We start from the raw sequence: 27,960 nt of genomic DNA on the forward strand, positions 1-27,960 counted from the left end.
GCAGAGGGGCTGCAAAACAGCTTTCTGCTGGACTCCGGAGCCAACTGCAAGCGGAATCCGGGCCGGGGGTGGGGCCAGGATATGGGGGCGGGGCCTGGAGCGGACCCCCGCCCCTGTCCGTCCACTAACGCGCTCCGCTGTAGCAGTCCGATAGTAGCGAGGTTCCTGGCGCTGCTTCCAGGCTCCTCCGCGGCGCGCCGAGTCCGGGTGCTGGCGCCGAGATGCGCCCCCTGCTCGGCCTCCTCCTGGTCTTCGCCGGCTGCACCTTCGCCCTGTACTTGCTGTCGACGCGACTGCCCCGCGGGTCGACACTGGGCACAGCCAAGGAGGCTGGAGACAGGTGCGTGGCGGCGGTGACGGGGGCCGGGGTTCGGGTCAGAGGAAGGGAGCCAGGTCCGAGGATGGGGTCTGGGAATCGGATTTTCGGGTTCCTGGATCGGAGGCGTCGGGGGCTGGGATTTGGGGTTCAGTTCTGGGACTGGAGATTGGGCCGCGTCTACACGGTCTTGGGCAGACCGGGTGGACGAGAGCGGGGCCTGGCCCTGTCTGGGACCTGCGTGCTGCCGGCTTCTTGGGAGTGCTGTCTGGTGCCTTTGGGGTGGTGATTTGCGGAGGGAAACGCGGCGCCTTACCTTGGGCGGATCCTGCTGGAGCACCTCTGTTCCCGCCATTGGATCGCCTCTTGAGCGGTGTTCCCGTCGCCTTCCCAGACCCAGCCCTGATCCCCGTTTGCATCCGACCTTCGCCTCTATGTGGACCCGCAGCCCCTTCTTAACGACTGCTCTCAGCCTCACTCCATAGTCCTCCCCACTTCACTTCACTACACTTCTGTCAGGTCTGCCCTTGGGGCTTTAAGGCGTCCGGTCTTCAGGAGAAACGTTGATGGACAACTTTAAATTATTCACTAATTAATTATCTGCTGTCTTTTCTTGGCTGTCTCTGCTCTTTTCCTTTTACTCCCTGACAGGTTGAGGCAGGAGGCAGTACAAATACCTACCGGGCTGATTTGTCGTGATAAACCAGCATACTGTTTATAAAGTTAATGGAAGTGTGTCAAGGATGTTACTGATGTTTGAATATTAGGACAGCTGTTTTCAGTGACTGTATTCTTTTACTCTAGCTGGGAAGGCTCTGCTGTGGGTGTCAGACATACTAAGAGAAATATTCTGATGAGAACCAGGAGGGTTTGCTTATAATTGATCACTGATGGATTCAAGAGTTGTTCAGCTGGCAGAGGCAAGGTAGCCTTTACACTGTAACCCTTGTACAGGGTTCAGAGTGCACTGAGGATCATATAGAGAGCAGGGTGAAAAGCAGGCTCTTTGAAAGGGTTGGTTCCAAGCCTGATATATTATCAAGAAGATTATGTTTATGGTATGGACAAATATACTTTCCCAGGGAATCTTTAATTGGCTCTTTTGTGACTGATAAAGCAGTCGTTTTACCTAGTAACTTTGGAGCAGTGTGAAGTTTGAATTTCCTTGGCCTGAAGCTTAGGGGGAGGGGGTACTCCTAGAAAGGAAGGCAGTTTAGGATGTTTAGTACTTGCCTAGAAACTAATCCATTTGCCTTTTAAGAATAGTTCATAAAACCTGAGAGCTAAGAGGGAACTTAGTGATTATCCACCTTCAACCCCTCATTTTTCCGATAAGGAAACTGAGGCTCAGGGACTAGCCTGAGATCACACAACTGGACAGTAGCAGAGTTGAGATGCTATGCCAGGTCCCTTGCATCCAAACCAAGGCTCTTCTTGCCTCTGCTGAGTTATATCAGGTCATCCATTATTCTGGCCTCCCATTAAGTGTGTGTTCCCAGCAGACCAGATGATGGGCACATTTATAAACCTACTTTGGAAAGAAGACACAACAAGTGACTTTATTAGGTATTAGGCTGATCTGGACTCTTGTTTCCATCTGCTTTTCCAAATCTCAGGTCACTGTGGTTCCCCTCGGACCTGGCCGAGCTGCGGGAACTCTCCGAGGTCCTTCGAGAGTACCGGAAGGAGCATCAGGCCTACGTGTTCCTGCTTTTCTGCAGTGCCTACCTCTACAAACAGGGCTTTGCCATCCCTGGCTCCAGCTTCTTGGTCAGTATCGCCCTCCTCCTGTGCCTGCCTCCCGGGAAGCCACCTTCTGTCTTTGTAGAGGGGCCCTTAGGCTGCAGATCCTACAGTCCAGAGGACAGACTACTGTGGCTACCACTTGTTGACAGCTTTCCCTGTGTCAGGCACTGTCCTAGTTGCTTTACCTGCACGACCTTATTTAATTCTCCTAAGAGCCAACAATGGGCACTTTTATCCACATTTTACAGATAAGGAAATGAATGGTGAGAAGTTAAGTAACTGTCCCAGGTCACAAGGCGAGGAGGGGGTTGGGCTGAGGTCTGAACCCACATCCGCCCAGCTCCAGAGACTGCCTTTCCTCTCAGGTATGCTGCTTTTGTTTCTAAGGATTTGATAGGTGTGGAGCACTGTCCGTGAGACCTCTACCCCTCTGCATGTTGGTTTTCCTTTTAAAATCTGTTTTCTCCACTAGTCTGTGAGCTCCTTGAGGTCAGGACCTGTTCCTTATTCTCAGCCTTTGTGTTTCTTTGCCTGGCACAGGGAAGTGCCTTCATAAATGTTTGACGAACAGATGCAGGTTGTTCATGGTGATGTTAGGCTGTAGAGGACTGGCGAGTCTCCCTGTGTGGAGAGGACGAGTCATTCTGGTTTTCCAGGCGGCCCCCTGTCTCTCGGGAGCCACAGTGTTAGACCTGGGCTTGTGCTTGGACTCTTGGATGCTTCTCACCAGTTGCCATCTCAGGTGATACAGAAGAATATGTGCTGTCCTCCCAGCAGCATTTTAAGCTGGTTGGTGTAAATGTGTATATCTGTTATGCCTTTGGGTAGGTTTGAATCCCAGCTGTGTAACCCTGAGCAAGTTATTTAACTTCTCTAACGCTGTTTCATCCTGTAGAACCGGCATTCTCCTATGTAACCCCCTAGGATTGTTACATGGGAGGATTAAATGACCCAGTGGGTGCATAGGGGCTGGCACGGTGATGGTGTGCCTGGCACACAGCAGCCCTCAGCACTTGTTGAATGATTGGGTGACTGAGCAGGAAGACCTGAAAGCTTCCTTCTGCCCTGCTTCTCCCTCCGGCCCCAACATTCAGCTCACGCTGGATCCGCCTAAGCAGTTTGTTAGAAACTGGAAGAAAAGCAAACACATTCTGCCAAGAGAGATGGGGGTGTGTATGGTGCTTGAGGTCAGGGACTGACTCCTGGGGCTGCCCCTGTACCTCTTTCTCTCTTGAGCTGATCCCTCTTCAGGGCGAAGAGCCAGCTGATACCTGGAGGTGAATCCTGTCTCTGCCTCGTGTGACTTTGGGCACGATACTTAATCTTGCACCTATAGAAGGGGTGAGGATGGTATACTAAACAGGGTCATAGTGAGGATTAAATCAGACCTGTAGTCAAGCACATAGTAGGTGCTGAGGAGATCCCTACCATCTCACTTCCAGGTTCCCCTTTTACTTTCTCTTTTGGATCCCATGTTTGGCAGGATGATGTCAACCAGCCAAACTGCACTTAGGAAGTATTAGTTCACTTTTCCATTTTTGTCAATCTAAGGCTTTTTTTGAGTGTCAGCTAGAACTCTGGTCAACATGGAACCCCCAGTGTTAGCATTATAGAGAAGTAATTCCTGCAGGAAGGAAAGAAATGAGACATTTTCTAAAGCTTATGAGGTCTTACTGAGGGAAAATTCATGGTTTGTGTTCATTTAAAGTAGCAGAAATAACTTGTGAGCCTCATTGCTGCCTCTTCCCAGGGCACCAGGGCTGGCGGGGCCTTGCACAGCCCAAGTGGCAGGCTGGGGGCTGTATACACAGATTTCCCTGTTTAATTCTGTCTCGCCTGCTGAGGTTTTAATCTTCTTCCCAGTTTCAAAGGTGAGGAGACCGAGGCCGGGGTTGTAGTTCCCAGCTCTTTCATCACTTTTTTTCTTTTTTTAAAACAATTTATTTATTTATTTTTGGTTGTGTTGGGTCTTCATTGCTGCACGCGGGCTTTCTCTAGTTGCAGTGAGCAGGGGCTACTCTTCGTTGCGATGTGCAGGCTTCTCACTGCAGTGGCTTCTCTTGTTGCGGAGCATGGGCTCTAGGCGTGCGGGCTTCAGTAGCTGTGGCTCGCGGGCTCTAGAGCGCAGGGTCAGTAGTTGTGGCACACGGGCTTAGTTGCTCTGCGGCATGTGGGATCTTCTGGACCAGGGCTTGAACCCGTGTCCCCTGCATTGGCAGGAGGGTTCTTAACCACTGTGCCACCAGGGAAGCCCCTTCATCACTTTTCCTTCATCTCTTTAGAGTGGGAGTTAGGTTTTCTCCAGGAAAATCACTGAAGGAGGAGGGAACCTAGGACTCTTGGGCTCCAGGACGAGATGGCTGGTAGCTGCCAGATGTTCTCATGGCAGAGGATTTGTTTTCTTTGCAGAATGTTTTAGCCGGTGCTTTGTTTGGGCCATGGCTGGGGCTTCTGCTGTGCTGTGTGCTGACCTCGGTGGGTGCCACATGCTGCTACCTGCTCTCCAGTGTCTTTGGCAAACAGCTGGTGGTCTCCTATTTTCCTGACAGAGTGGCCCTGCTGCAGAGGAAGGTAAGGCGAGGGGGTACATCTAAGTGCCGGGCCCCCAGAAAGTTACCACGTGGCCCTGAGGGGAGTAGGGGCAGAGATCTCCCACAGTGGTCCTCTGTCCTGCCTCAGGAGGTCCCAGGGGTCCTGTTGATGTCTCCAGGAGATGCAGATCTGAGCTCAAATCCCAGCTCCTCCACTACCAGCTCTGTGTCTTTGGGCAGGTTCCTGACTTTTCTGAGCCTCAGGTACCTCCATTTTAAAAATGAGGAAAAGAATCTCTGCCCTGGAATTTATAGAATATGTAAAGTATGTAGAACAGTGCCTGGCACCAACAGATTTTCAATACCTGGAGACTCTTTCTGCTTCTTAATGGCCTTGTCTTCTTTGGCTACAGGTGGAGGAGAACAGAAACAGCTTGTTTTTTTTCTTACTGTTTTTGAGACTTTTCCCCATGACGCCAAACTGGTTCTTGAACCTCTCGGCCCCAATTCTGAACATCCCCATCGTGCAGTTTTTCTTCTCTGTTCTTATCGGTAAGACATGGTGTGTAAGTTTGAGTCTCACAGTTGTCCTGGGCATGTGCCTGCCTCTGCGAGCACAGGCTCATGAAGAGCATCGACAGGCCTTATCTAAAGTAATTGTTCCTGATTGCAGATCTACTCGGGCTTGAACGTGAAAACCCATAAAAATACTTCTGGAAAAAATAGGGATTGTTCATTTTGTAACTGTATTTAATGCCTATTGTGTGCCAAGCACTGTGCCAGGCCCTGGGATTAGAAGAGTAATCTCTGTAACACACACGACTTGGCCCATAGTAAGGGCTCAGTAAAAGCAGAGTTGGAGTGAGGGAACGTGGGCCGAAGGCAAGTGGAGGCAGGGGAAGGGTCAGAGCAAGGGGCTTCCTGTTTGGCTTTGGCCCCTATTTTGATTAAGATCTGCCTTAGGAAGAGCTGGTACTAGTGCGGTTCCTTCTTGCCTTTTGACAATTGTATGACCTTCAAGAAGCTCCTTACCCTCATGGGCCACTTGGCCAATTGAGGGGCTAGGACTAGAGCAGTGTTTCTCTAAGTATGAGCTTTGAACCACTTTCATCTGAATGGTAAAATTGCTAACAGCCTGTAAAATCACTGACTATTATTTTCTCCACACTGGAAGCAAACCACCCTCTCTAAGCCTAAGGCAAGGATCGCCTCTCTTAACCCTTCTTTACAACATGGAAGGGAAGGCTACTCAGGGCTCTGGGTCTAACATGACAAATCTGTGGTTGAGCAGCTGCTATTAATAGGGAATTCCTGAGAGAAGTTGAGATCTTAAATTGAAGCAGAATCTACCACAGCTAATTCTGTCAGACAGGCTTTTAGACAGCATGCCTCAGCACCTCTGTTAGCAGCCTGTAATCACCCAGGTGGCACGAGGCTTGGAAAGACTCCGGAGACCGAGATTCTAGTTACCCTTCTGACAAGCTATGTGACCTTCATGAGTCTATGATCTTGAGGCATCATCTACTAGAGGAGTGGATCATCAGGGGGTCCCAAACCAAACAGAATCTTGGGAGCGGGGTTCAGGAGAGGCTGTTAGAATGCAGGTTCCTGGGTTCTACCCCAGACCCAGGTAACCAGAATCCCTGGGGTGGCACCTGAGGATGTGTTTTTAACAACTTCACCAGGGGTTTGTTATACAACCAGCCTCTCTAGCCACCGGTCAGACTTGTGGGATCCAGTGGATTTGATGACCTCTTACAGACAGTACAGAACATGAATAGTACTACTGCTTCTGAGAAACCTGTTTTTATCACAGGCATGCTGTAAATCTCATAATGCTGGTGCTTCTCTTTACTTTGGCTGTTGGGCGCTCAGAACCAAATTTGGGGACACCTCTAGCAAATGAGTGAACTTTATGCATTTTTGCTTAAGTACTAACTGTACTTTGTTTATTCTTCTCTCATTTTGTTTTATTCTTCATTCATTTGGTTTTTTCCTATTTAAAAAAATTTCTAATCTTACTGTAGTATATATATTTTGGAAACCATCTCAAGTCCTTTTGCTGAATGAGACAAATGTATGTGGGAAGTGAGGAAAGGAGGGGAAAGAGTGGAAAAGAAGGGAAAGAGGTAATATGTTTAGAGGTCAGGAATTGGGCAAAAACAGTACAAAACTGGAGTCACTGTTGTGAATTCCTGGTGACATTTCTGAAGGACTATTATTCTTCATTTTCCTGCTCCCCAGTAACAGGCTCTTTCCCTTTTCTTTTTCAAGGTTTGATCCCATATAATTTCATCTGTGTGCAGACGGGCTCCATCCTGTCAACCCTGACTTCTCTGGATGCTCTTTTCTCCGGGGAAACTGCCTTTAAGCTGTTGGCCATTGCCCTGGTGGCCTTAGTTCCTGGAACCCTCATTAAAAATTTTAGTCAGAAGGACCTACATTTGAATGAAACAAGCAATGCTCATCATCTAAATAGTAGAAAGGACACGTGATCTGGATCCTTTGGTTGCTGCGTCCCTGGACTCTACTGTTTATTTGTGTAATGGGCGTGGTCCTCTGAAGCCCCTCATTGTGGTTTTTTTTTTTTTAAAGTATTTGTTTATTTATTTATTTATGGCTGTGTTGGGTCTTCGTTTCTGTGCGAGGGCTTTCTCTAGTTGTGGCAAGCGGGGGTCACTCTTCATCGCGGTGCGCGGGCCTCTCACTATCGCGGCCTTTCTTGTTGCGGAGCACAGGCTCCAGACGCGCAGGCTCAGTAATTGTGGCTCACGGGCCCAGCTGCTCCGCGGCACGTGGGATCTTCCCAGACCAGGGCTCGAACCCGTGTCCCCTGCATCGGCAGGCAGATTCTCAACCACTGCGCCACCAGGGAAGCCCCCCTCATTGTTTTTAAATTATTCTCAACAGGTGATTTGGACACTATTCTTCTGTGTGCACTGTCTTGTCATGAAGGACACTCTGTGCTCTAGAAGGTGAATTATATCAGGTTCTCAAACGAGCCCTGATTTAGCAGGACACTCTGCAAAACGGATGGCCTCCTAGCAAATCCTGTTTGTATTTTACTGAATAACGAGGAACTCAGGCCAAGCCCTGAGCTGCTTCGGGAGAGGATGCTGATTGCCTTCATCCAGGGCGCCTCTTCTGCACAGTGATCAGCTGTTGTGACAGGTGTTATCCTTTTACGTCCCTCGTGGACGTGATTAGTGTAGATAATGACGTGTGAACCCACATCACTGACACCACTCTTCATCTTGTTAGTCTCCTGAAGAGAGATCCTTCTGCACTGTTTTGCTGATGACCTACCTCTTCCATAAATCAGAGGAAACAAGCTGACAAACTGCATAGGATTTCCACGTACAGCTCAAAAGCACAGTGATTGCTGTGATGCTCTTTGTGTTCAGATGCACTGTTACCACATATGTCACATCTCTTCTTGGTTGCATGTCCTGACAATTCAGCTGATTGCAAACAGACTATTAAATATCAATGGAGCAAACTCTGAATGTTATGAATATATTCTGGAGAAGTTCTTTCCCATCTGGATGGGCAGAACCCTTGACTCACTTGAACCAAATGACTGTCAGTACATTTTCTAGTCTGTCCTTTCTGTGTGGGAATCCCTCCTCTGTCTTGCTGGGACAATGGATTCAATACACTCCAATATCACCCAGTATACCCTCTGAATGCTTTTTTTCATTTTGTCATTTCCTGAGAATAACTGAGGGATAACTCTATTTTATCTTTTAATTCAAGGGAATTAAGGGGAAAATTTGGTTTTGGATTAATTTGTTGTGTTCTATTTTAATGATCTGTAGCTGTCATGGCTTCCTGTGGCTGCAGTATTGAATTGGCACAGACCTGGGTTCATGCTTCCAAGGACAGAAGGGTCTTGGCACCTAAAATGACCAGCTCTGGGATCCTGTATCCTACAGGAGTAACTCATCATTTCTTATCAGAACTGTTGTCCCTGGGCACCATCTGTTGGGTTTTTGATTTGGCTTGGCCAAGAATCTTGCCAAGGCTTTAATGTAGACCAGTTGTTCTACATGAATTCTTGGGAATACTTCTGTTTAGTACAAAGAATGAATTTCCAAGCAGTGTTTTTTGGACATGGTATAATCCAAAAAACACAACAAGGACTTCATTTTTAAGGATGTGTTGCTTTAAAAGAAGCTTGATAACAAGAGTGGGAGTAAGGAGGATGCCAACTGGACTTGGAAATCCGTGGCTCTTTGTGTTCTGAAGTAGGAGGAGGGAAGGGGAGACACAAGGAAGCTCTCTACACTATTGAAAGTATGGCCCTTTGCCCTTTATCCAGATCCTTGGATTTGTCTCTCTCCCATCTCCCCCGTGATTTTGCAACAATGTGCCTTATCAGTTGTGAGTTTACAGGCAAAGCAATTTCCCAAATAAATGGATAAAAATATTCTGTGTGGTGTGTGTTTATACATGTCGCTAACTTTCAATTCCCATTGCCAGTGGGAATCAGGATTGGCTGAAAATCAGACAATCCAAAGTGGTGTCTTAGCTTTCTGCTCTCAAGCTTCTTACCAGTTGTATATACTGGAAGCCAGATTTTCATTTTTGCCTTTTCCCTCTTATGCATACTTTATAGTAGGGTACTAATACCACAGAAGTAGCTGTAAGATGGGCAGCAGGAAAGTCATAGGGAAGAAGAAGAGTGCCTGTCTAGGATATGACAGAATAATCATGAAGAGATGATAACAAAAGAAAATCATGGTTATCTCTTTCTTCTGTGGATGTGTCTGACGAAAGAGCCCCAGAAACCAGCTTTTCCCATCACCTATTTTTCCTGGCTGCGGGAAACCCAGTCATGTCTTTCCTGGCTGCGGGAAACCCAGTCTTCCTTTCCCGTAAGTTCTGACAAATACTGAGACTTGTGAAGGCAGCTCTCGGGACACAAACAGTACCTATAAGGAAAAGACAGGACAGAAAACAGTGAAGTACACTTTTTGTTTAATTCCATGCATTTGTTTGCTTTGATAGTCGCTCTTGTTCCCATCGCTGTACAATTGTTCAATACAAAGAGGGCGCCGGCGTCAGAACCCACACAGGGAGCAGGGGAGCTAACAGTACCGGAGACCTCAGAGGACACAGATGAGGGAGATCATTCTGAGACTTGACTACAAAAAAGTTAATTTGCTCCAAATTGAAAGGAACTCAAATTATTGCAATCAAGAATCAAAGTGGGTCGTCCCACTTCCAGACTCTGAGAAGTGGTCGCTCGAGGTAGTGAGCTACCCGGGCGATGCGGTCAATAAGGGGCATCTTCCTGTTAGCCTGCGCCTTCTGGTGGGGTTCCCTCTGGCCTGCAACCACGGGAGGACCCTGTCTGCCTGGTCACTGGGCAGCAGCCGGGGGCCAGGAGCCAGTGTGCCCCTGAGTGCTGTGAAGTGGCTCTAGAGAGTAGGCCTGGGATTTGGCCGGAAGTTTCTTACAGTGGCCTTACCGTCTGCTTGGGGGCTTGGCTCTGTGTGAAATCCTGCCAGCATGCTCTGGTTACGTTGACAGTTAACAAAAGCCTTAACCCAACCCTTTTGGGGTTACCCTATTTCTCAGAACAGTGATTTCAGAGCTCCCCTCTTCTGCCACCTGTCCCTGAGAAGTGTTCCAGGTTCCACAGGGGTCCTCCACTTGGCAGTCTAGTTCATTCCAGTTTGAATAGGTGCTTGCAGTATTGGCTGTAACATGCAAACAAGCAGACTAATGTGATTCTTATGTGCTAGTCTGTGAGGCTGCTAACATTGGTGATGTGAGTATATTAGGTCATTTATTCTATGAAATCAGCAATGAAGAAAAATCTTGCTGCCTAGAAAGGCACTAAATTCATACTGACAGTACAAGTCAAAGTCTTGAAAAGAATGTCACGTTGTTTTGGTACATCAGTCTCATAGAGTCTAAGGAAGAAGCAAGTAACTGGGACTTGTATTAACTTTCTGTTTATAGAAGGTGGTGGAGGAACATGCTCATTTAACAATGAAATGATGTAAATGAAGAGACATTTTGGAATTCAATATACAATTGGAATCGTACTCCAAAAGGGCAGTGGGTGGAGGCACGTGGCCTTTCTCCTGTCATTGGTGCTGCCCCCTGATAGCCGTAGGGTGGGATCTATAAGGAGTACACTGGTATATCCTGTCATTCTCCCATCAGGGCTAACTCAAGATCTCAAACCACCTTAGGAAATTAATTATGAGGTTAAAGCTGGGACAGCAAACAGATGTCCTCTTGCACACCAATTCCAATCAAGTGCTAATTATGGCTCCAAATGCTGTGTTGTGAGAGGTTCTGAGGCCATGTCCAGGCTCAGTAGGAAAGAATATGGTGATCAATAAATAACACGGTCTTGGGTATCGAGGGTGGAGATGGTAGATGGTGGTGTGAGGTGGTATTTTGGTTTCTGGCTTGGTAGAAAAACAAAATACAACATAGCACACTATACTGCAGAGCAGGGCAGGAATTCCTTGGAATTTGTAGAACTCAGTCACAGGAAGTTCGAGTAGAAACATTTTAAGGAAGGGGGGTGGATTGAGACAAAAGGGCATGGAAAAAAAGGGCAAATCTTTTGATCGATAAGAATACATTCACACTGGAAAAACGTCAATGCTCCACAGTGGGAGAGGGCATTTAAAATTGGGTTGGTACCAGGAAAACCCCAAACCATCAAATATATTATTACTTAGGGTAAGAGGAAAATTTAGTACAATGAGGCCCTGAAGTGGAAGTCCAGTGTATTTATTAAATCCTACTAAAATATCCTTAATTCTAGAAGGATGGATTTGTTGATACTAAAGTTTTAAAATATGTGAACTTCAAGCTGGTCATACCAAACCATCATACAACACAGTTAACACCTTCACCTCCCTGGGTAGGTGCTCCCCACAATCTCGCCAACAGGTCCAAACTTTAGTGGTGGTAAGGTCTATTATAACTTCAAAGGAGGATGCAGGCTTCTCAGTCCCTCTGCCAAGCAATTTTAAGAGGCATTGTTATTCAGAGGACATGATCTAGAAATAGATGGGAATCAGAACCAAATGCCCATCTGCAAAACAAATAAAAACTCATTATCTTGCAGTCAGTCAAAACCAGATGCTAAATGAATGTGGAATTCACTTCAAGGGGGTTAAACTTTTGATCAACAATGAAGCTTGAAATCATAGTCCTGTGAGTTTCCTTAAAGCACTGCCACCCAGTTGTCAGACTGAAGAATTAGCTCTTAAATTCCCCGAGCTCTTCGTTCCACTCTTCAGATGACTGTGGAGTTGTTCTCAAAGAAACACACACTAATTCAAAATAGTGCTGGTTATTTCAAGGCAGGCAGTGAAGGGTAGCCTGGGATAGAGAAGGCATTTCTCTTTTAACCTAGACTAAAGACACTGTTCTCTGAAGCCTCTAGTCACTTCTACTAAAAAATAAGTAAAATGTTCAACGTGGAACTTTATTCAACTTTTTTTTTTTTAAATAAATAAATATATTTATTTATTTTTGGCTGCGTTGGGTCTTCGTTGCTGCGTGCAGGCTTTCTCTAGTTGCGGCGAGCGGGGGCTACTCTTCATTGTGGTGCGTGGGCTTCTCATTGCGGTGTCTTCTCTTGTTGTGGAGCTCAGGCTCTAGGCGTGCGGGCTTCAGTAGTTGCGGCTCATGGGCTCAGTAGCTGCGGCTCGGGGGCTCTGGAGCGCAGGCTCAGTAGTTGTGGCGCACGGGCTTAGTTGCTCCACGACATGTGGGATCTTCCCGGACCAGGGCTCGAACCTGTGTCCCCTGCATTGGCAGGCAGACTGTCAACCACTGCGCCACCAGGGAAGCCCTATTCAACTCTTGACAATAGAGTGAATGACTTGAAGATTCAATACTGTCTGCTATGCTAACTTGCTCATAACAGTCAATCCAGACAGGTATATGGCATTACCATGACAGACAGTCAAGATGGGAATTCAAAAAAGTTATCAAAATTATGAGGTATTGGGGTGGGTTTTCCAGGAAGACCATCACTGAAAGGGGTAAGACACGGTAACCTTCATGTTCCTCTTTGGCCATGACAGGTGGGCAAGACCTGGACACGCTGAAGGGTCAGTGTTTTATGTTGGACAGAAAGAGGACACAGAGGGACTTCCCTGGCGGTCCAGTGGTTAAGACTTCACCTTCCAATGCAGGGGATGCGGGTTTGATCCCTGGTTGGGGAGCTAAGATCCCACATGCCTCGCGGCCAAAAAACCAAAACATAGAACAGAAGCAATATTGTAACAAATTCAATAAAGACTTTAAGAATGGTCCACATCAAAAAAAAATAAATAAATAAAGAGGACACAGAGTTGTAGCCTCTCTGTTCTCAGAAGTAATGAACCAGAGAGATTCACAGTATGGTATGGTCTGAAGTCAGAGGATGAAAAATATGGGTTTTCAGGTACTTTTCCAGCTCTGTGACTAAGAGACTAAGCCTCATTCTAGAATTTCTCTTGTCTTGCTATCGGATGACATCACAGTTCGGCATTTTTTTTGTCATGCCATCTATTTATTTCCTTTTTATAGTCTCCCAACTAGGAGAAAAATGTTGGTTTTATGGGATTTAGTAGGAAGGAGATTACAAACTATGCTGCCAGTTCTTGAAACTATCTACCCCACAGGCCCCATGCAGATTCCCTGTAGGCCTGTTCCTCTCAGGGCATTAAATAATTCTCTTTGTGCTTCTAATGTAGTCCCATGATTTTATTTCTTAAGAAACTCGAGAAAATGTACAGCTTTTGAACTCTTTGTCCACCACTCAGTCATCTGATGCCCACCTAGGAGCTTTTGCGATCAAGTCAAAATCACAACGTATCCACTGGACCTCAGGGTGGTACACGCATCCTCAGATGATTGTTGTTGTACACAGAAAATGAGGGAATACAGCTAAGACAAATACCAGGGAGCTCCCAAATGGCAGTTCCATTTTCATTCCTTCATAAAAATCCATAATAATTCATGGTTAGCAATAAACACAATCATTGTGCTACACCATAAACCACACCTTCTGATCGACAGAAAATGAGAAAGATAATTATAAAATAAAATAACAATGATAATAATACCATAACTTAAGATCTTTCATGTAGTCCAGCTACAGAATTTATACAAAATGGAATAATTTAATGAAACAATACTGCTCTCTGTATAAGTTAAATATTTTCCTTCAGCCTACCTAAGAGCTATAAATTACAGACACTAAATTTTAAATCAATGTCTCAACATAAAGTGTAAACAAATGGAGGGATCAAACAAGCAAAAGGAACTGCTCTAAATTCCCTCCTGCTTTTCCTTTTTGGCCGATGCAATCAGTGACACCCAGAGGAGGGTGATGTTTTCATCTGCACTGGAAATGGTTTAATACCTGTGTATGTAAGTCTTTCCTGAAGTCCAGTCCGATGCAATATCAGAGCGTCTAGCCACCCTCTCCAGGTCTTGAGCTTCGAGGTTGTTTGGCAGTAACTGATTTTGGAGACAGAGACAGGAACTAGGCCAACATCTGTTTTTATATAAAATTCTAGATAAAAATTTCCTTAAAGCCAAGGCACCATGAGGTACCTTGGGATGTTTCTCAGAGCCCATGACCCTAGAGACAGGAAGGACCTCATGCCTTGGACAATATTTTTCCAATCTCTGCTTAGCATCAGTTGTTCTTTCTCCGAATTTCCAAATCCAATTATTCAAAACTACATTGATCCAAATACATGTTACAAGTAGCATTTAACAAAAATACTATCGTGATGGGGAGGGGTTGCCCTTTGCAAGTTGCTTATTTTGCCTTTATTCTGATAGTGGTAGCCAGTCACTACAGCTTCTGGGATAGAATGAGTTAACAAATAAAAACATGGGGGATGGTTTGGGATTGGATATCGGGCAGACTGACACACCTCCTAGCTGTTTTCAAGGACTGTTCTGTTTACATCAATAAAACTCTAGTAGACAAGCAACCTGGTTCCAGGGAGGGGTGATCCCATCTTCTGCACGTAGGTGAACTGAGACATTCTGAAAATGTCCTTTTACAAATTCCACATTTGCTTTTCCAACACTGTTGGACATTCTCTTTTTGTCTTCTCCTTCTCTCCTCCTCAGGCTCTCCCTCCCCTGCCCCCTTTTTCCCTAAAAGAAGCAGCCAACAGGTGGAAAGGAAATAGGCTACAGGAAACTGGCACTTGAGTCTGAAAAATCAACACATTGGTCAAGGTAATGCATTTGCCAAGGTAGTGGCACTGACGCATAAAAAGCAGAAAATTTGTCAAGGACAAGGTTGGACACTGTCTGTAAGTCTCACTACCAACGCTGCTCAGCATTTTAAAAATGAGATCAGCTTTGACACGCGCAGTTTTCTTTTTCCTCCTAGAGGAAGCACATGCCCTCAAAGGCCTTGGGTGCAAGTCTCTGGTCTCCAAAATTGTCTAGGTCTTTCCATCACCCATCTGGACAGGCTGGGTGGATTTAATGTGGTCTGTTCACAGATTACCTGGAATTGCTTTTCTTTTGCTGTTTTTGTTTTCTAAAATGTTCAGTATGTCTTGCTCTGGCTCTTCTTCAGTCACTTATGGCCAGAGGAACTGGTCCCCTGTTCAAGCAGCAGTAATACCTCCTGGCTCCACAGATTCCCAAGGATGTTGCTCCTGAATTCCACTTCTGTTCTTTCCTCCTTTCTTTCTCTCTCTCTCTCTTTTTTTTGCAAGAAATTATTGTCTTTCTCTCTATCATATATAGTTCACTCTTTACAGTACAAAGTGTTAAAATGTCAAACAAAAATAAATATCAGTGTTACAGTAGCTAGAATATTCAATAAAATAGATCCCTGCCATTCTTGATTGAAATGTTCAGTGAGACTTAATTTCATTTGGATATTTTTTTCCAGAGATTTGTGAAGTCTCATGTTCCTGTTATTGCAGCTCATGTCTAGGGGTAAGAAAGATGGGGCAGCTCTCTTCCCAGATGAAAAAGCAGGGAGAGAGTGGGAAGAGTCTGGGGGTGGGATGGATGTGAAATGCCAGTATAGTCATGAGATCTTCAGGGTGGGTATTCTTTCATTACCAAGTAGCAGAGCTGTAGTGTTTATTGGTCCTAACTGTGGCATCAGAACGCTCCCCATCTGAAGAGTCACAGTCCGATTCTTCAAACTGCATAGGATTCTGCAAAGTCAAGACAACATAAGACCTTAATTCCTTTCTGCAATCACTCAGTAAACATTTTGAGCACCTCTCATGTGACAGGCGCTGTGCTGGGTTGCTGGCTAAGATACAGGAGACCAGGTCCTGTCCTTGTGGGGTTTACGGAGAAAGAAGACATATAAAGATGACGATGGCAATTATGACGAAGGTGATGATAGTGATAACAGTGCCCCCAAAGCCCTACATATATTGTTTACTACGTTCCAGGCACTGATGTAAGTGCTTTAACATCTATTAATCCACTCAATCCTCACAACAGCCCTATGAAATAGAGGCTGTTATCATACCCATTTTACAGATAAGGGAACTGACCTACATCGAGGTTAAGTGGCTTACCCAACGTCACACAGTGAGTTAGTGGAAAGGCTGAGATTTGCATCTAGGCAGTCAGATTTCAGGGTCTACACTTCCAACCACTATGCTATCGTGCCTCTCAGGAGGCAGTACCGTCTGTGAACTAAAGTGTTACATGTGCTCTGATAGCATGTAGGGGCTGGTGGGGACACAGAGGAGGGAGGCTCACACCCTTAACCAGGTTGGGAGATGGGGTCGGAAGTGATGCTTGAGTGAAATCTTGGAATGAAGGGTTCCTGAGCAGTTCTGTGTTTGTGCTTCCTTTGGGAGAACTGCCCCCATTTTGGGGGGCTCTGTTATCTCTGTACTTCTCCTTACTTCATGGAGGCAGTTGTTTTATCTTATATACTAGACGATGATTGTAAAGGCCCTAGGGACTTGAGCATGTTCTAACCCAAAGAGCTCCAGGAAGGGAAGAGTGATGAGAGGAGAAGGGAGGAGAAGCCCCCACCTCATAGCTACGGTCCTCCGTACACAGCTTGCCCAGAGACATCTGCGTCTTCACACGGCGCACAGCACACTCCTTGTCAGAGAGCCCGTCTGAATGCGAGGATATCTCAATGGGGATCTCCGGCGTCTGGGACAGCAGGTCATCTAGCTTCTCTGCCAGGCGGTCTTCGAGTCTATCCGCTAACTCATCAGGGCTGTTTGAGTGGTCACTGGTATTTCCTTCCTCTCCGTCAGACACAGAGAAATTCTCAGAGCTAAAGGTTGAATACGACTGGCAGCTGCTGATACAGCGATGGGGCCTAGAACCACAAAGAACCAGAGGAACTTAGTCCCGGGAACGGCTACTTTCCTTTTTTTTTTTTTTTTTTTTTTTTTAATGGCATGCCCCGGGATCTTAGTTCCCTGATCAGGGATCGAACCCACGCCCCCTGCAGTGGAAGCGTGGAATCTTAACCACTGGATCGCCAGGGAAGTCCTTACTTTCCTTTCCTTGTCTGTCAGTCGCAGCCTTGGTGGGAGGTGATCTAGTTTTTTTTCCTGCCCCTGAGGGAGAGTCAAATCCCAAAAGGTAGGAACTCTTTAAAGCAACAGAGAGAGAAATCTGAGCTTTGTTTGTTTTATATGTTTATGTGGCTCCACGAAACGCTCCAAAACTGATGGCTGCCGCTGGTCTTTGAGAAAATCAGCTGGTCTCATGACACTGTGTACACCTGTGTGGTATGCAAATGTTCACATTGAGAGTATGCTTCTTACACACAGAGAATCAACCACCTAGGTTCTCAAGGGTGAAAGAGACTTCGGAGAGTCTCTGGTCTGACTCCTCTCCCAGAGCAGAAAACTGGAGGCAGAGAAGGGAAATGACTTGTTCAAGGCCACACAGCAGAGCTGGGCTCGGGCCAGGTCTACTCACGTGCCGCCATGTCCTTCTCTACCTGCCTGGGCATGGTGGGGCGTTTCTCATGGGGCAGAGCAGCCCGGAAGGCCGACCCCCAACAGAAATGTGCTTGGAAGGAACATTCATTCTGCAGCTGTGGGCACTGCCCAGCCAGTTGCTGGCTCATTCCAGGTAACATCTGGGTTTAGCTCTGATGAGGCAAAGCTTCCGGGGTGGGGGGAGGGGATTTACAAAAGTTCCTCATTTCTTTTCCATTGTTTGCAAGAAGCCTAGTAAATAAGAATACTGTTAGCTTACGCTGACTTAACAAACAAAACAAATAAGAAAAAAGAAGACTTCCCTTTCCCTCTGTCATTGTCTGATCTTTCTGTATTTCTTAGTACAAAGCGATTTTGATGGCATATGATCTGAGTTTGGTTGATGGGCAGGCCAGGTGATGGGCTGGGGGCGGGGGTGGCATCAAGGACACATGAAAAGAGACCAGATGGAGGAAGCCCATGTGGGAAACGGAAGTTAAGGTTGGACTCACACCTTCTCAAGGCTGGTAATCCAGGGGCTTCCCTGGTGGTGCAGTGGTTGAGAATCTGCCTGCCAATGCAGGGGACATGGGTTCCAGCCCTGGTCTGGGAAGATCCCACATGCCGCGGAGCAACTAAGCCTGTGCACCACAGCTACTGAGCCTGCACTCTAGAGCCCTCGAGCCACAACTACTGAGTCCGTGCACCTAGAGCCTGTGCTCTGCAACAAGCCACTGCAATGAGAAGCCTGTGCACCGCAACTAGAGAAAGCCCGCGTGCAGCAATGAAGGTCCAACGAAGAAAGAAAGAGAGAGAGAGAGAGAGAGAAAGAAAGAAAGAAAGAAAGAAAGAAAGAAAGAAAGAAAGTCTGCTAATGCAGAAGGGAGACAGGGAGAAGAATGTTATAATATTAAAAGCAAAACCGTGAGGTAAAACCAAAATTTTTCATCATAGCAAGAAAGAAAGGTGGGAAGCCATCAGGTGGGCTGAGTTAATGGTGGTCATAGGAACAAAAGCTGGAAGTAACATAATTGTGATGCCTGTAGAATGAGGTCAGAGGATGAAAAGACATTTTATTTGGGCTCAATCTCACTGCATAGGAGAAAACACAGCGTCCAAGGAAACAACAAGATAGCAATGGCAATGTGGTAGGAACAGCTCAGGGGATGAGAACAGATTTCAATTTTGTGTACAGCATAGGGACCCAGAATACAATTTACCAAAGTACTAGAAGTCCCTTGGTTTTAGGAAATTCCTGGTTCTGGGTAGGTACACAAACCTTCCTGGGGGATTCTTAAAGCCTTCCTCTTCAAAAACAGAATGCCTAGTAGCAGAAAAGGCCTCCTGGGAGGAAAACTACCTTCCATATTTCTACAAAAGGGTAGCTCTTAATTCTAGAAATGAGGGGTGTGGTCCTTCTTTAGTCCTATAGGCAAAGTTATTATTGCTGGCTAGGCAGGAAGCTATTTCTAAGGATGGGTTGAAGGAGGACTCAACTCATTTAATTATACTTAATTTGAGGTATAAAATCCAAGGCATGGAGAGTGCTATGGATTTAATTGCATCCTCCCAAAATTCTTATGTTGAAGCCTTACCTACAATGTGACTGAATCTGGAGAGAGGGTCTTTAAGAGGTAATTAAGGTTAAATGAGGTCATAAGGGTGGGGCCCTAATCTGACAGGACTGTGGCCTTATAAGATGAAGATCTCTCTCTCTCTCCCCCACCATGTGAGGACACAGCAAGAAGGCTGCTGTCTGCAAGCCAGGAAGAGAGTTCTCACCAGGAACCTTGGACTTGGACTTCCCAGCCTCCAGAATTGGGAGAAATAAATTTCCATTGTTTAAGCCACCCAGTCTGTGGTGTTTTGTTATGGCAGCCTGAGCAGACTCATATAGGGAGGTACACTAGAAACCAGTAAAATTGCCCATAAAACAGCACAGCCATCTCTCATAAACTGCCCACTCTATTGTCAATTATAACCTTGAATCCATATTTATTTTCCCCATCTTGCAGTTCCTATCTAGTGAATTTGGATAAACTGGGATCTGCTGTGCATAGCCAGCTGCCAAAATGGGCAATGGTAGGTTCCTATAAGCTGGCTGTTAGAAAGCGGCCTGTGATCGAACCGGAGGTACGGCAAACTCAGGATTTTCCCTGATTACACTGAAGGCAATCACATGTGTTTATTGGTTTTACCTCTGTCTTCGTGGAAATTCAACTTCACTATCTACTTCTCCTTCTTCCTCTTCAGAGGAGTCATCTCCACTCTGAGGAGAACAAGGAGGAAAGAGTCTTATTTCTCTTTCTCTCTCTCTCTCTTACACACACACACACACACACACACACACACACACACACACACACACACAGAGTCCCTGTAAAAGATTTAATTTTCATCAAAGACATTGAGTGGTAGCTTGTTGTCATTTTTAAACATATATCTCTTCATTCATTTAGCAACTTTCCCTGGGTGTCCATGATGAAAGGCCCTGAACTTGAAGAGGGGAAACCGGAGAAGAGGTCTTGGATTTTGGGGTGGTCTCTTGTAACCATTGTCACTTGTGGTTCTAGGCTCTGATATAGAGACTCCAATAAGAGGTGATCTTTCAGTTCTTCAAAGCCCAACAACTACTTTTTCCCCTTTTATGTACCAATCACCTTTTCACTAATATTGTAGTTATCATGCTTACATCATCTCTACTACTAAGACATACATTATTTAGGGTCAGACCCCATCTTGTACTGTATTCCTCCTCCACCATTAATACAAGACTGCATACAAGGTAGGTGCTTAGCCCACGACTGAGTCAGCATGTGGGCACAGATAAGAGAACTCTGGTTGGGACATCTGAGGCCTCATCATTGCTAGGGCTCTGTGGTTGATCTGGAAGTGTGGGTAAGTGTCCCATCTGAGAACATGATCTTCCCTGTGAGGGAAGATTCCATTTCCCTTCCAAGGCATAGGAACAGCCCCACTTCAGATCAACTGTCATTAATGCACGGGATTACTACAATCCCTTGTGAGGTGGGTAAGTGGGTCCAAATAACTGTACCAAAAATTGAGGATAATTTACCTTTAAAGTCAGTTCTGACAATCCATCACTTTTACCCATTTGTATTCTGATGTGGTTTTTTGAGTAGGAAGGACAGGGATGGAGTTATCCTGACTGTGGAGATGAGCACTTCCCCCTAGAAGACCCATGGGAGTGTATCTCAGCAGAGAGAAGTTGAGCTGCTTTGTGGGAGTGTGGTTTTAGTGAGGCCAAAAGTAGAAGGGGTGTGTTCCGTGGCCTGCAGACCCACGGATGCCTCAAAATGGCATCAGGATGGTTCAAAGATACATGTTACTTGGGAGGGGATGGGCGAATGGGGTGATTGCTAAAGGGTGCAGGGTTTCTTTTTGGGCTGATGGAAATATTCTAAAATTAGTTGTGGTGATGGCTGCACAACTCGAGAGAAAGAACTGAGTTATACACTTTAAATGGGAGAACTGTGTGGTAGGTGAATTGTATCTCAATAAAGTTGTTACCAAAAAATTATGTTATTGGCTTTAGGGGTCAGAGGAGCAGAGACTGACTTAGCCCAAATCCACTGCACTACCTGAAACACAATTTATTTCTGGGAAAGCTCAGTCAGTAGCAGCACTGTATGTGGAGGAAGAAATACAGTTCTGAGACAGTGGCCTTCAGCTTCAACTTCTTTTCTAGTAAATGTCTAGTTGACCAAAACATACTCATTTACATTTTAGACATTTTCATTCCTTCAACTGAACTTCTGATGAACGATGATGATATGAAACAATAGTTAGAATTGAGTGGGTGTTTTCTCTGTGCTAAATACTTTTCATACATAGTGTTATTTTTAACACATTAGCAAGATGAGCTCACATTTTTGGAAGGTTGCTACGTGCCAGGTCCTGTTCTAAATGCTTTATATGTATTAACTCATTTAATCTTCACATCGACCAATGAGACAGGGTCTACTATTAGCCCCATTTCATAGATTAGAAACCGATGTTCATAAAGGTAATAAGTGGAAGAGCCTGGCTTTGAACTCAGGTCTGACTCCCAAGTTTGGGGTCTTAACCACAACGTAGGAGAGGTAGTCTGCCTCCCAGCTAATAAACCACAGGCAGCCAGTGGGCGAGGAGGAGGGGAACAGGTTTCAGTGACTGAGAACCGGCTGGATCATGATGGTTATTAATTAAGGTGATACTGTGAAGAAAGCTAGTTCCATGGGGGATTAATAGATGTTATTTTAAAAAGGCAGTATGGTCAAATAGGTGAGGGAAGTGCTGGATTAAACAAGGTTATTGCATGATTTCTCAAAGCCCAGGATTTGTTAATGTGAGCTTAGGAAGCTCCAAGAGGGGACAGAGAATACTGTTTCCCAAACATGTTTTATAATGGGAGCCTTCCTTCTTGCTACATCCCTTAGGACTAGGCTAGAGTAGCGGATTCCAAACTATTTTGATGACATGTCGCTAACGTATGGCTATTTTTCTATTGATAAATTATATACATTTGAATCAGTCCCCTGATTCAGGAGTTTCCAAAGTGTATTCCTTAGTCCATCCCTTAAGCAGTGTGGAAAGTATTAAAAGTAAATAAACTGCTATTTATGCTTTTGTTATCTCATCCCTTTACAAAATGCATATTTTTTATGTACGTTTTATACTGCATAGAGTGTGACAGGCTCTGACATTCCTTGAAGGCAGTGATACACACCGCGGTTGTCATCACACCTTACCTTCTGAAGGGGCCTTGTTTTTCGAGGTAGAGCTGGGGGGGTGATGTGATGAGAGGTGTTGAGGGATGCTGCGGACCCACAGCCGCTGAATTCCTTCTCTTCCATTTTCTCAGAACCTTGGGCATTTTCCGAGAGGGGATTGTGTGCTGGTGGCTTGAAAAGGTTGGGGCTCCTCCTCACGGGCTCGGCAGAGGGGACGTCTAAGGACCCATGCTGTTCTGGCCTGCGCTGGAGGCAGGGGTCATAGGGGTCAGCCTGACAACAGCCCCAGGGGCCTGCCTGGCCCTTGTCAGGCTCGGAACTTCTCCAGCAATCTGCCGCCACGGCCGTGGAGATGAGGTCAGGGCTAGAACCAGGCATCTGTCTTTGAGCATGGTTGCTGAGTGGGCTCCGCAGGGCTGCCGCGGGGCCAAAATACCTCAGGTTGTTGGCGCAGGTTGCAATGTCCTGTCCGTGCACGTCGAGTCTGGGATGGTGACTCTGAGACGTGGCGGGAGGGGGTTGCTGGTATTGCTGCTGGAGAGGACTACGGTGATGGGGAGAAGGGTATTCGGACTGAGCTTGGTGCAGGTAAGTGGGATGGGGTGAATTTTCCCGGGCTGGCTGGTTTTTTAAGATCGCCGCAAAGTCGCTGTGGCTGCCTCGGCTACTCCCGCGGCGGTGGCGTGGTTTGCTCCGATAGCGGCTCTTGCTGCTGGAGGTGGACATTTTAGGACTTCCGGACAAAGGGGATGCAGTGGGAGCCACTTCCACACTGGGGATGCCTTCAGATCTCAACAGATCTGGCCTGGGAGAAAAGAACAGGTTTGGTTTTAAACACATGAAGACACATTCAAGTTTGGGGAAATGTATCCCAGACCTTAAAATACACATAATCTTTGACTCAGCAGTTACATACACAGGGATTTATCCAGTGGAGATAACGGATGTGCACAAAGATGTATGTTGGAAGATGTTATGTTACAGCATTGTTTAAAATAGCAGAAAGCTAGAAACAACCTAATGTCCACTTACAGAGGATTCCCTTTATTCCTTCTGGATTTTATTCTGTACCTCACTAGCTGAGTACTCAATCTCCTTTAAATTCTAATTTTACCCTACAGGCTTTTTGACCTCTTCCTCATAGTATCAGCTCTCAGCTTGGTGCCAATATGCCAAGGCACAGGCATGGGTGTTTGCTCATGATCAGAAATCTGTCTGATGATGGATCCCACAAGGGATCACAAAGGACAGAGGTCTGGGACCAGAGAAGGAAACCTCAGTTAATTAGACAAGAGGCTAAATTCAGGGAGTTTCGTCTAGACATGGTCCCCTTGAGGGCTGCTACTAAGTCATATACACCTTTGCATGTGGAGGACACTAGCAAGGAGTCTTGCTCATAGTAGGTACTCAATAAATGTTTCAAGAAGGGGCCGAAGGGAGTGGCAGTAGAGGAGGGGGAATTAATAGAGAGCCCAGGAGGTTGCGTAGAGCCAGTAAGAGAAGGGCTTATGTGGAACGACCCTGGTATTCTACCGTGTTCCTAAAGGGAGGAGGGCCTCTCTCAGATCACTGGGCTAGTCACGTGGATCATGTGCAGGAGGAACCCAGAGCCTGCAGGTAAACCTTACACACACCAACACCAAGGCACACAGGCAATCAATAAATGATTTCTGAACTGATGAACTGATTCAGGGCAGAGACTCTAGGATGCCAGGTAGTATTGCTACCTCCTTCCCCCCAAAGAGTAGCCCCACCCTTCTTTTGGACCAGACAGACAGAAATCAGCTGGAGATTTCAGAGCTGGAGGGCCCAAACTCTATTTTTTTTTTTTTTTAAAAACAACAGAATCCTTTACTCAAATGAATTATGAGAAACCTAATATATAAAATAGATACAGTAAGAGAACAGATTGGTGGCTGCCAGAGGTGGGGGGTGGGAATAGGGGGTGGGCGATATGGGTGAAGGGGGTCAAAGGTACAAACTTCCAATTATGATATAAATAAGTCATGGGATGTAATGTACAGCATGGTAACTATAGTTAATAATACTGTATTGTATATTTGAAAGTTGCTAAGAGAGTACATCTTAAAAGTTCTCGTCACAAGGAAAAAAAATTTGTAACTATGTGTGGTGATAGATGTTAACCAAACTTATTGTGGTGATCATTTTGTAATATACACATACGTTGAATCATTATGTTGTACACCTGAAATTAATATACTGTTATATGTCAATTGTATCTTAAAAAACCCAAACCCAGATATAGTAGAACAGCTGAAGACAGGAGGGAGAGCAGAAGCCCCTCCCCCTGGGGCTCCCCCTCCTTGTCCTCTCTACCCCTGCAGTGGCCTCAGAGACACCTCTATTCAGGCCCTAGGGGGTCCCAGACCTTGTAAGGAAACCACAGATGCAGTTCTGCCTTCATCCTATGTGATGAAGAACCCAAACCCCAGCCCAAGTGGCTCCTGGTCTCACAGCTCATTACTGATAGAATCCAGACAAGGAGTCTCTCCTACTTGACAGTCTGGCTTGTTGGACAGTCAGAATACAGCTTGAAGGTGTGTACAAATCACTTGGGAGCTTGTTGAAATGACTGCATGGGTCTGGGATGGGGCCTAAGAGCCTGCATTCAGCAGCCACGCTCTCAGACGACGCTGAACTAAGGACTGCATTTTGAAGAGCCTCACAGGAAATCAGTAGGCATCAGGCAATAGGAGATGGGTTTTCTTCTCTTTCAGGAGAAGTTCAGTTAAAGGCTTGTCTTAGCACAGAAGTTCCAGGTATAATTGGTTTATGATGAGGCGGGTAGGGTACTGTGCTGCTGTCAGCATCTTCCTGTCTCAGATTCACAGCTTTGTGGTCAGCTGGCCAACTTGTGGCACAGAAGGCATCTGGATCGAGGAGGTCCTGGGGCTTTTTATTGAGGAAAGAGAGCCCTCCGAAGCCCAGTTAGGGCATCTATCAATACTTACACAGTAACTGGCTATGGCGGGATCTAAAAGAAAGCTGAGGTGAAAGTGCCATTAAGTCAGGTAAAGGCTGCGTTTATTGAACCTGGCAGTGCAAAAATCAAAGAATAACGCTGAGACAGCACTTCACAGTTGACAAAGCAATTTACAATATATAAAACACAAGTTTCCTACCATTACAATATCCATTTTACAGATGAGGGCACTGAGGGATCAGAGAGGTTAGCTGGCTTGTGTCCATCACAAAGCTAGTAAATGGCAAAACTCACAACTTGAAGCCAAGTTTTTGGACACCAAGAAATAGTTCTTCCTCCATTCCAAGCTTCTCCATATTATGAAGTATTTAGATTATCTTATTAGACTATACTCACTCGTGATGGGCTTGGTGGATCCATCACTGAACTCCGACTCTCTTTTCAGTCCCTAACTAAACACAAACTGAAACCAAGGCTAAAGGATAATGGATGGTTTCTCATCTCTGATCGCCTCAGTGGGCATTGGCCTTCGGACTCCATAATCACTGGACTGTCCAAGTAATCTGAAACATAAATCCTTTAAGGGGCAATCAACTGAAAGCATAACTCTCTGCAGCTCTAATACCCACTCCGGGTTGCCTTTCCAGACAAGTTCAGCTCATTGACTAAGCATCTACTGGTGCTGTCAAACTCTTTCAAATGCATTTCTCACAGGCAAAATAAAAGTAAACACAAACTCACACTGTGAAAAATTAAACAGTACTATTTTCTCCCAAAGTGCTCTTTGTTTTAACTGTCAGCAGACCGCAGGGAGGAGCCAGCAGGTGAAGTCTGTGCCTCGTTTGTACACCAAAAGGAGAGAGGTGCTGGGATTCCTGGAGGGTTTTGCCAGGTGCCAACTGAAAACAATTTCTCAGAGCTTGACCAGAAGATGGTCAGGCACGGTAAGTAAAAGCAAAACTGGAATTAATCCATGTAGTTATCCCTCAGTAGTTTAGATTTATGTTAGTCATGCTGTGCTGGAATGGTCACTGTTCTGAAAGCCTTAAAATACATGCTTGGTTTGCATTTTCTCACTGTCTTTATTCTTACTGCATTTAGCTCAAGTCTCACTGCTGGGTCTACACCCAAGGTTAAGAGGTTAAGGGATATTTCCTTCTTTTGCTTTAATTTAGGATAGGGTCAACTCTCCATTCCTTGGGAGGAATGAGGCTCTAGCAGAGTCTGGTAATAAAAACTGACTGGAAGAGCATTCTAAAATTAAACTAATATAAGGAAAATATGTTATAATTAGGGGAAAGGGCATCTTTTAAAGCAATTAAAAAACCCCTTTTTTTTTGAGTAACTATGATTTCCTAAGTGATTTCACACGTTGTCTTATTTAAACCTCACGAAAGTTCCACACAGGAGTGGGATGAGGGGAACTATATGGTTAGACACAGGTAATTATCAAAGTGCCTGCTTTTGTTTTTGGTGGTGGATTTATAGGCACTTATTACATTATTAAAAAGAACTAACTAAATGAATAAATAAAAGTGGGACATGCATGGACCAATGTTGCATAAATCAAGAATTATGGTGAACTCAATTCTGTGCACTAGGGGTCAAAAAAAGAAAAAGAAATCTCATGTGCTATAGTTACACCGTTCTACCCATGTGGTTGAGAGTGGTCAAGTGACATGATCCAAATCACACAGCTTCTAATAGGCAGAGCCAGGATTTGAATCCAGGTCTGTTTGGCCCCCAGTTCATTTCTCTTTTCACTATTCCATGCTAAGGTAATAAATATCAATGCCTCAGACAGTAAAAACTAGATTCCTGGAGTCCATGACACACTCTCTCTCACCTCCCTAGGCCATATCTAGAGGCAAGTGCGCTGACGATGTGGTACCGTGTGGCCACACCCATCATCATCTGATCATGTATTTTAGGGGCATGTTTCCCCATTTATCTGAATATCAGGTCAGTACAGGTGCTCACCGCTTGGCCTGCATCCCAGGTCTGTGAGGCACGCCTTTCCTCTTCATGAGTTTCTCCATGGCATTAGGGTGGATTATTGGACGGACAGGATGTCGTTTGTAGGTCCCAGGATACTTCTTCTCCACTGCTTGCTCACGCCTGAAGAATGAAAGCAAAAGCTACGTCTCAGTCACCGCAGACAGAAAAGATGGGCAGAATGTTTTCACAGGTTAACTCCACCCACAGATTCTGGCCACACTTAACAGATACAGGCTATCTGAAGAATAGCAAGGCAGCTCTTCAGGTTAAAAAGGAAAAAATAATAATAACTCAAACTAACCTGACTTCATTTTTTTCTTCAGGTCGCAGATGGACTTGGAGGCCAACCTTCCCGTCCCCAACATGCCTCATGAGACACAAGGCAGTGGCTGAAGTCCTACTTATTTTCAGCAGCTGCTCTTTTAGTCAGGACCCCAGGGCTTCTCACCATTCTCAGGAATACCCTGAACCACTTGCAGCAGCTGCCTTACTTCCCCAGGGGGCAGTAAGCTCCCATGTATCCACACCAAGCTCTTCTTGAAATGAGGACCCCTTTCCTGAGCCATTCGGCGGTTGAAGTTGCAAAGGCTTGTCAAGCGCACAGTCCCCTAGAACCAGCTCTGTGGCAACTCCACTCAACTGTAAGCCTCACCGGGGCGGGGACCTGTGCCCGGCACATGCCCTAAGGAATGTTGGGCGGACGAATAAAATAGCTGCCGGTTCTGAGTAGCAGCAACCTGGAAGAGTAGTACATTTCAGCCAATTG

The 27,960-nt window shown here is 45.7% G+C and overlaps 2 protein-coding genes across 6 annotated transcripts in view; one reads left to right on the forward strand and one right to left on the reverse strand.

The window, feature by feature from the left end:
• The first annotated feature begins 88 nt into the window (after nucleotides 1–88).
• Nucleotides 89–27,957, forward strand: TMEM41A (transmembrane protein 41A). 3 transcript variants are annotated; one of them, XM_082392988.1, is made up of 6 exons: nucleotides 95–340; nucleotides 1,933–2,086; nucleotides 4,472–4,633; nucleotides 5,007–5,145; nucleotides 26,000–26,140; nucleotides 27,518–27,957. In XM_082392988.1, the coding sequence occupies exons 1-6, from the start codon at nucleotides 222–224 to the stop codon at nucleotides 27,733–27,735; spliced, it is 933 nt and encodes a 310-aa protein (XP_082249114.1). In that variant the 5' UTR covers nucleotides 95–221; the 3' UTR covers nucleotides 27,736–27,957. The 3 variants fall into 3 exon arrangements, with proteins under 3 accessions (XP_082249116.1, XP_082249114.1, XP_082249115.1); XM_082392990.1 differs by lacking the exon at nucleotides 4,472–4,633 and having other exon boundaries at nucleotides 89–340; XM_082392989.1 differs by lacking the exons at nucleotides 26,000–26,140; nucleotides 27,518–27,957 and adding an exon at nucleotides 6,868–9,022 and having other exon boundaries at nucleotides 107–340.
• Nucleotides 13,632–27,960, reverse strand: part of MAP3K13 (mitogen-activated protein kinase kinase kinase 13) — a 160,664-nt gene continuing 146,335 nt past the window's right edge. For all 3 annotated transcript variants that reach the window (XM_082392940.1, XM_082392941.1, XM_082392942.1), the window contains exons 10-14: nucleotides 27,177–27,314; nucleotides 22,271–23,057; nucleotides 19,718–19,788; nucleotides 16,609–16,906; nucleotides 13,632–15,764 (exon numbers count right to left, since the gene is read on the reverse strand). In XM_082392940.1, coding sequence (XP_082249066.1) covers nucleotides 15,663–15,764; nucleotides 16,609–16,906; nucleotides 19,718–19,788; nucleotides 22,271–23,057; nucleotides 27,177–27,314 — 1,396 coding nt within the window. In that variant the 3' untranslated portion in view covers nucleotides 13,632–15,662. The remainder of the gene's footprint in view (nucleotides 15,765–16,608; nucleotides 16,907–19,717; nucleotides 19,789–22,270; nucleotides 23,058–27,176; nucleotides 27,315–27,960) is intronic.

This window comes from Balaenoptera borealis (assembly GCF_965194805.1).
Source record: "Balaenoptera borealis genome assembly, chromosome: 5".
Lineage (NCBI taxonomy): Eukaryota > Metazoa > Chordata > Mammalia > Artiodactyla > Balaenopteridae > Balaenoptera > Balaenoptera borealis.

Coding starts and splice junctions, on each gene's coding strand:
- TMEM41A (XM_082392988.1), top strand. CDS start 222: ATGCGCCCCCTGCTCGGCCTCCTCCTGGTCTTCGCCGGCTGCACCTTC. Junction 4,634..5,006: donor TGGCCCTGCTGCAGAGGAAG/GTAAGGCGAGGG, acceptor CTTTGGCTACAG/GTGGAGGAGAACAGAAACAG. Junction 26,141..27,517: donor CCAGAAGATGGTCAGGCACG/GTAAGTAAAAGC, acceptor TTTTTTCTTCAG/GTCGCAGATGGACTTGGAGG.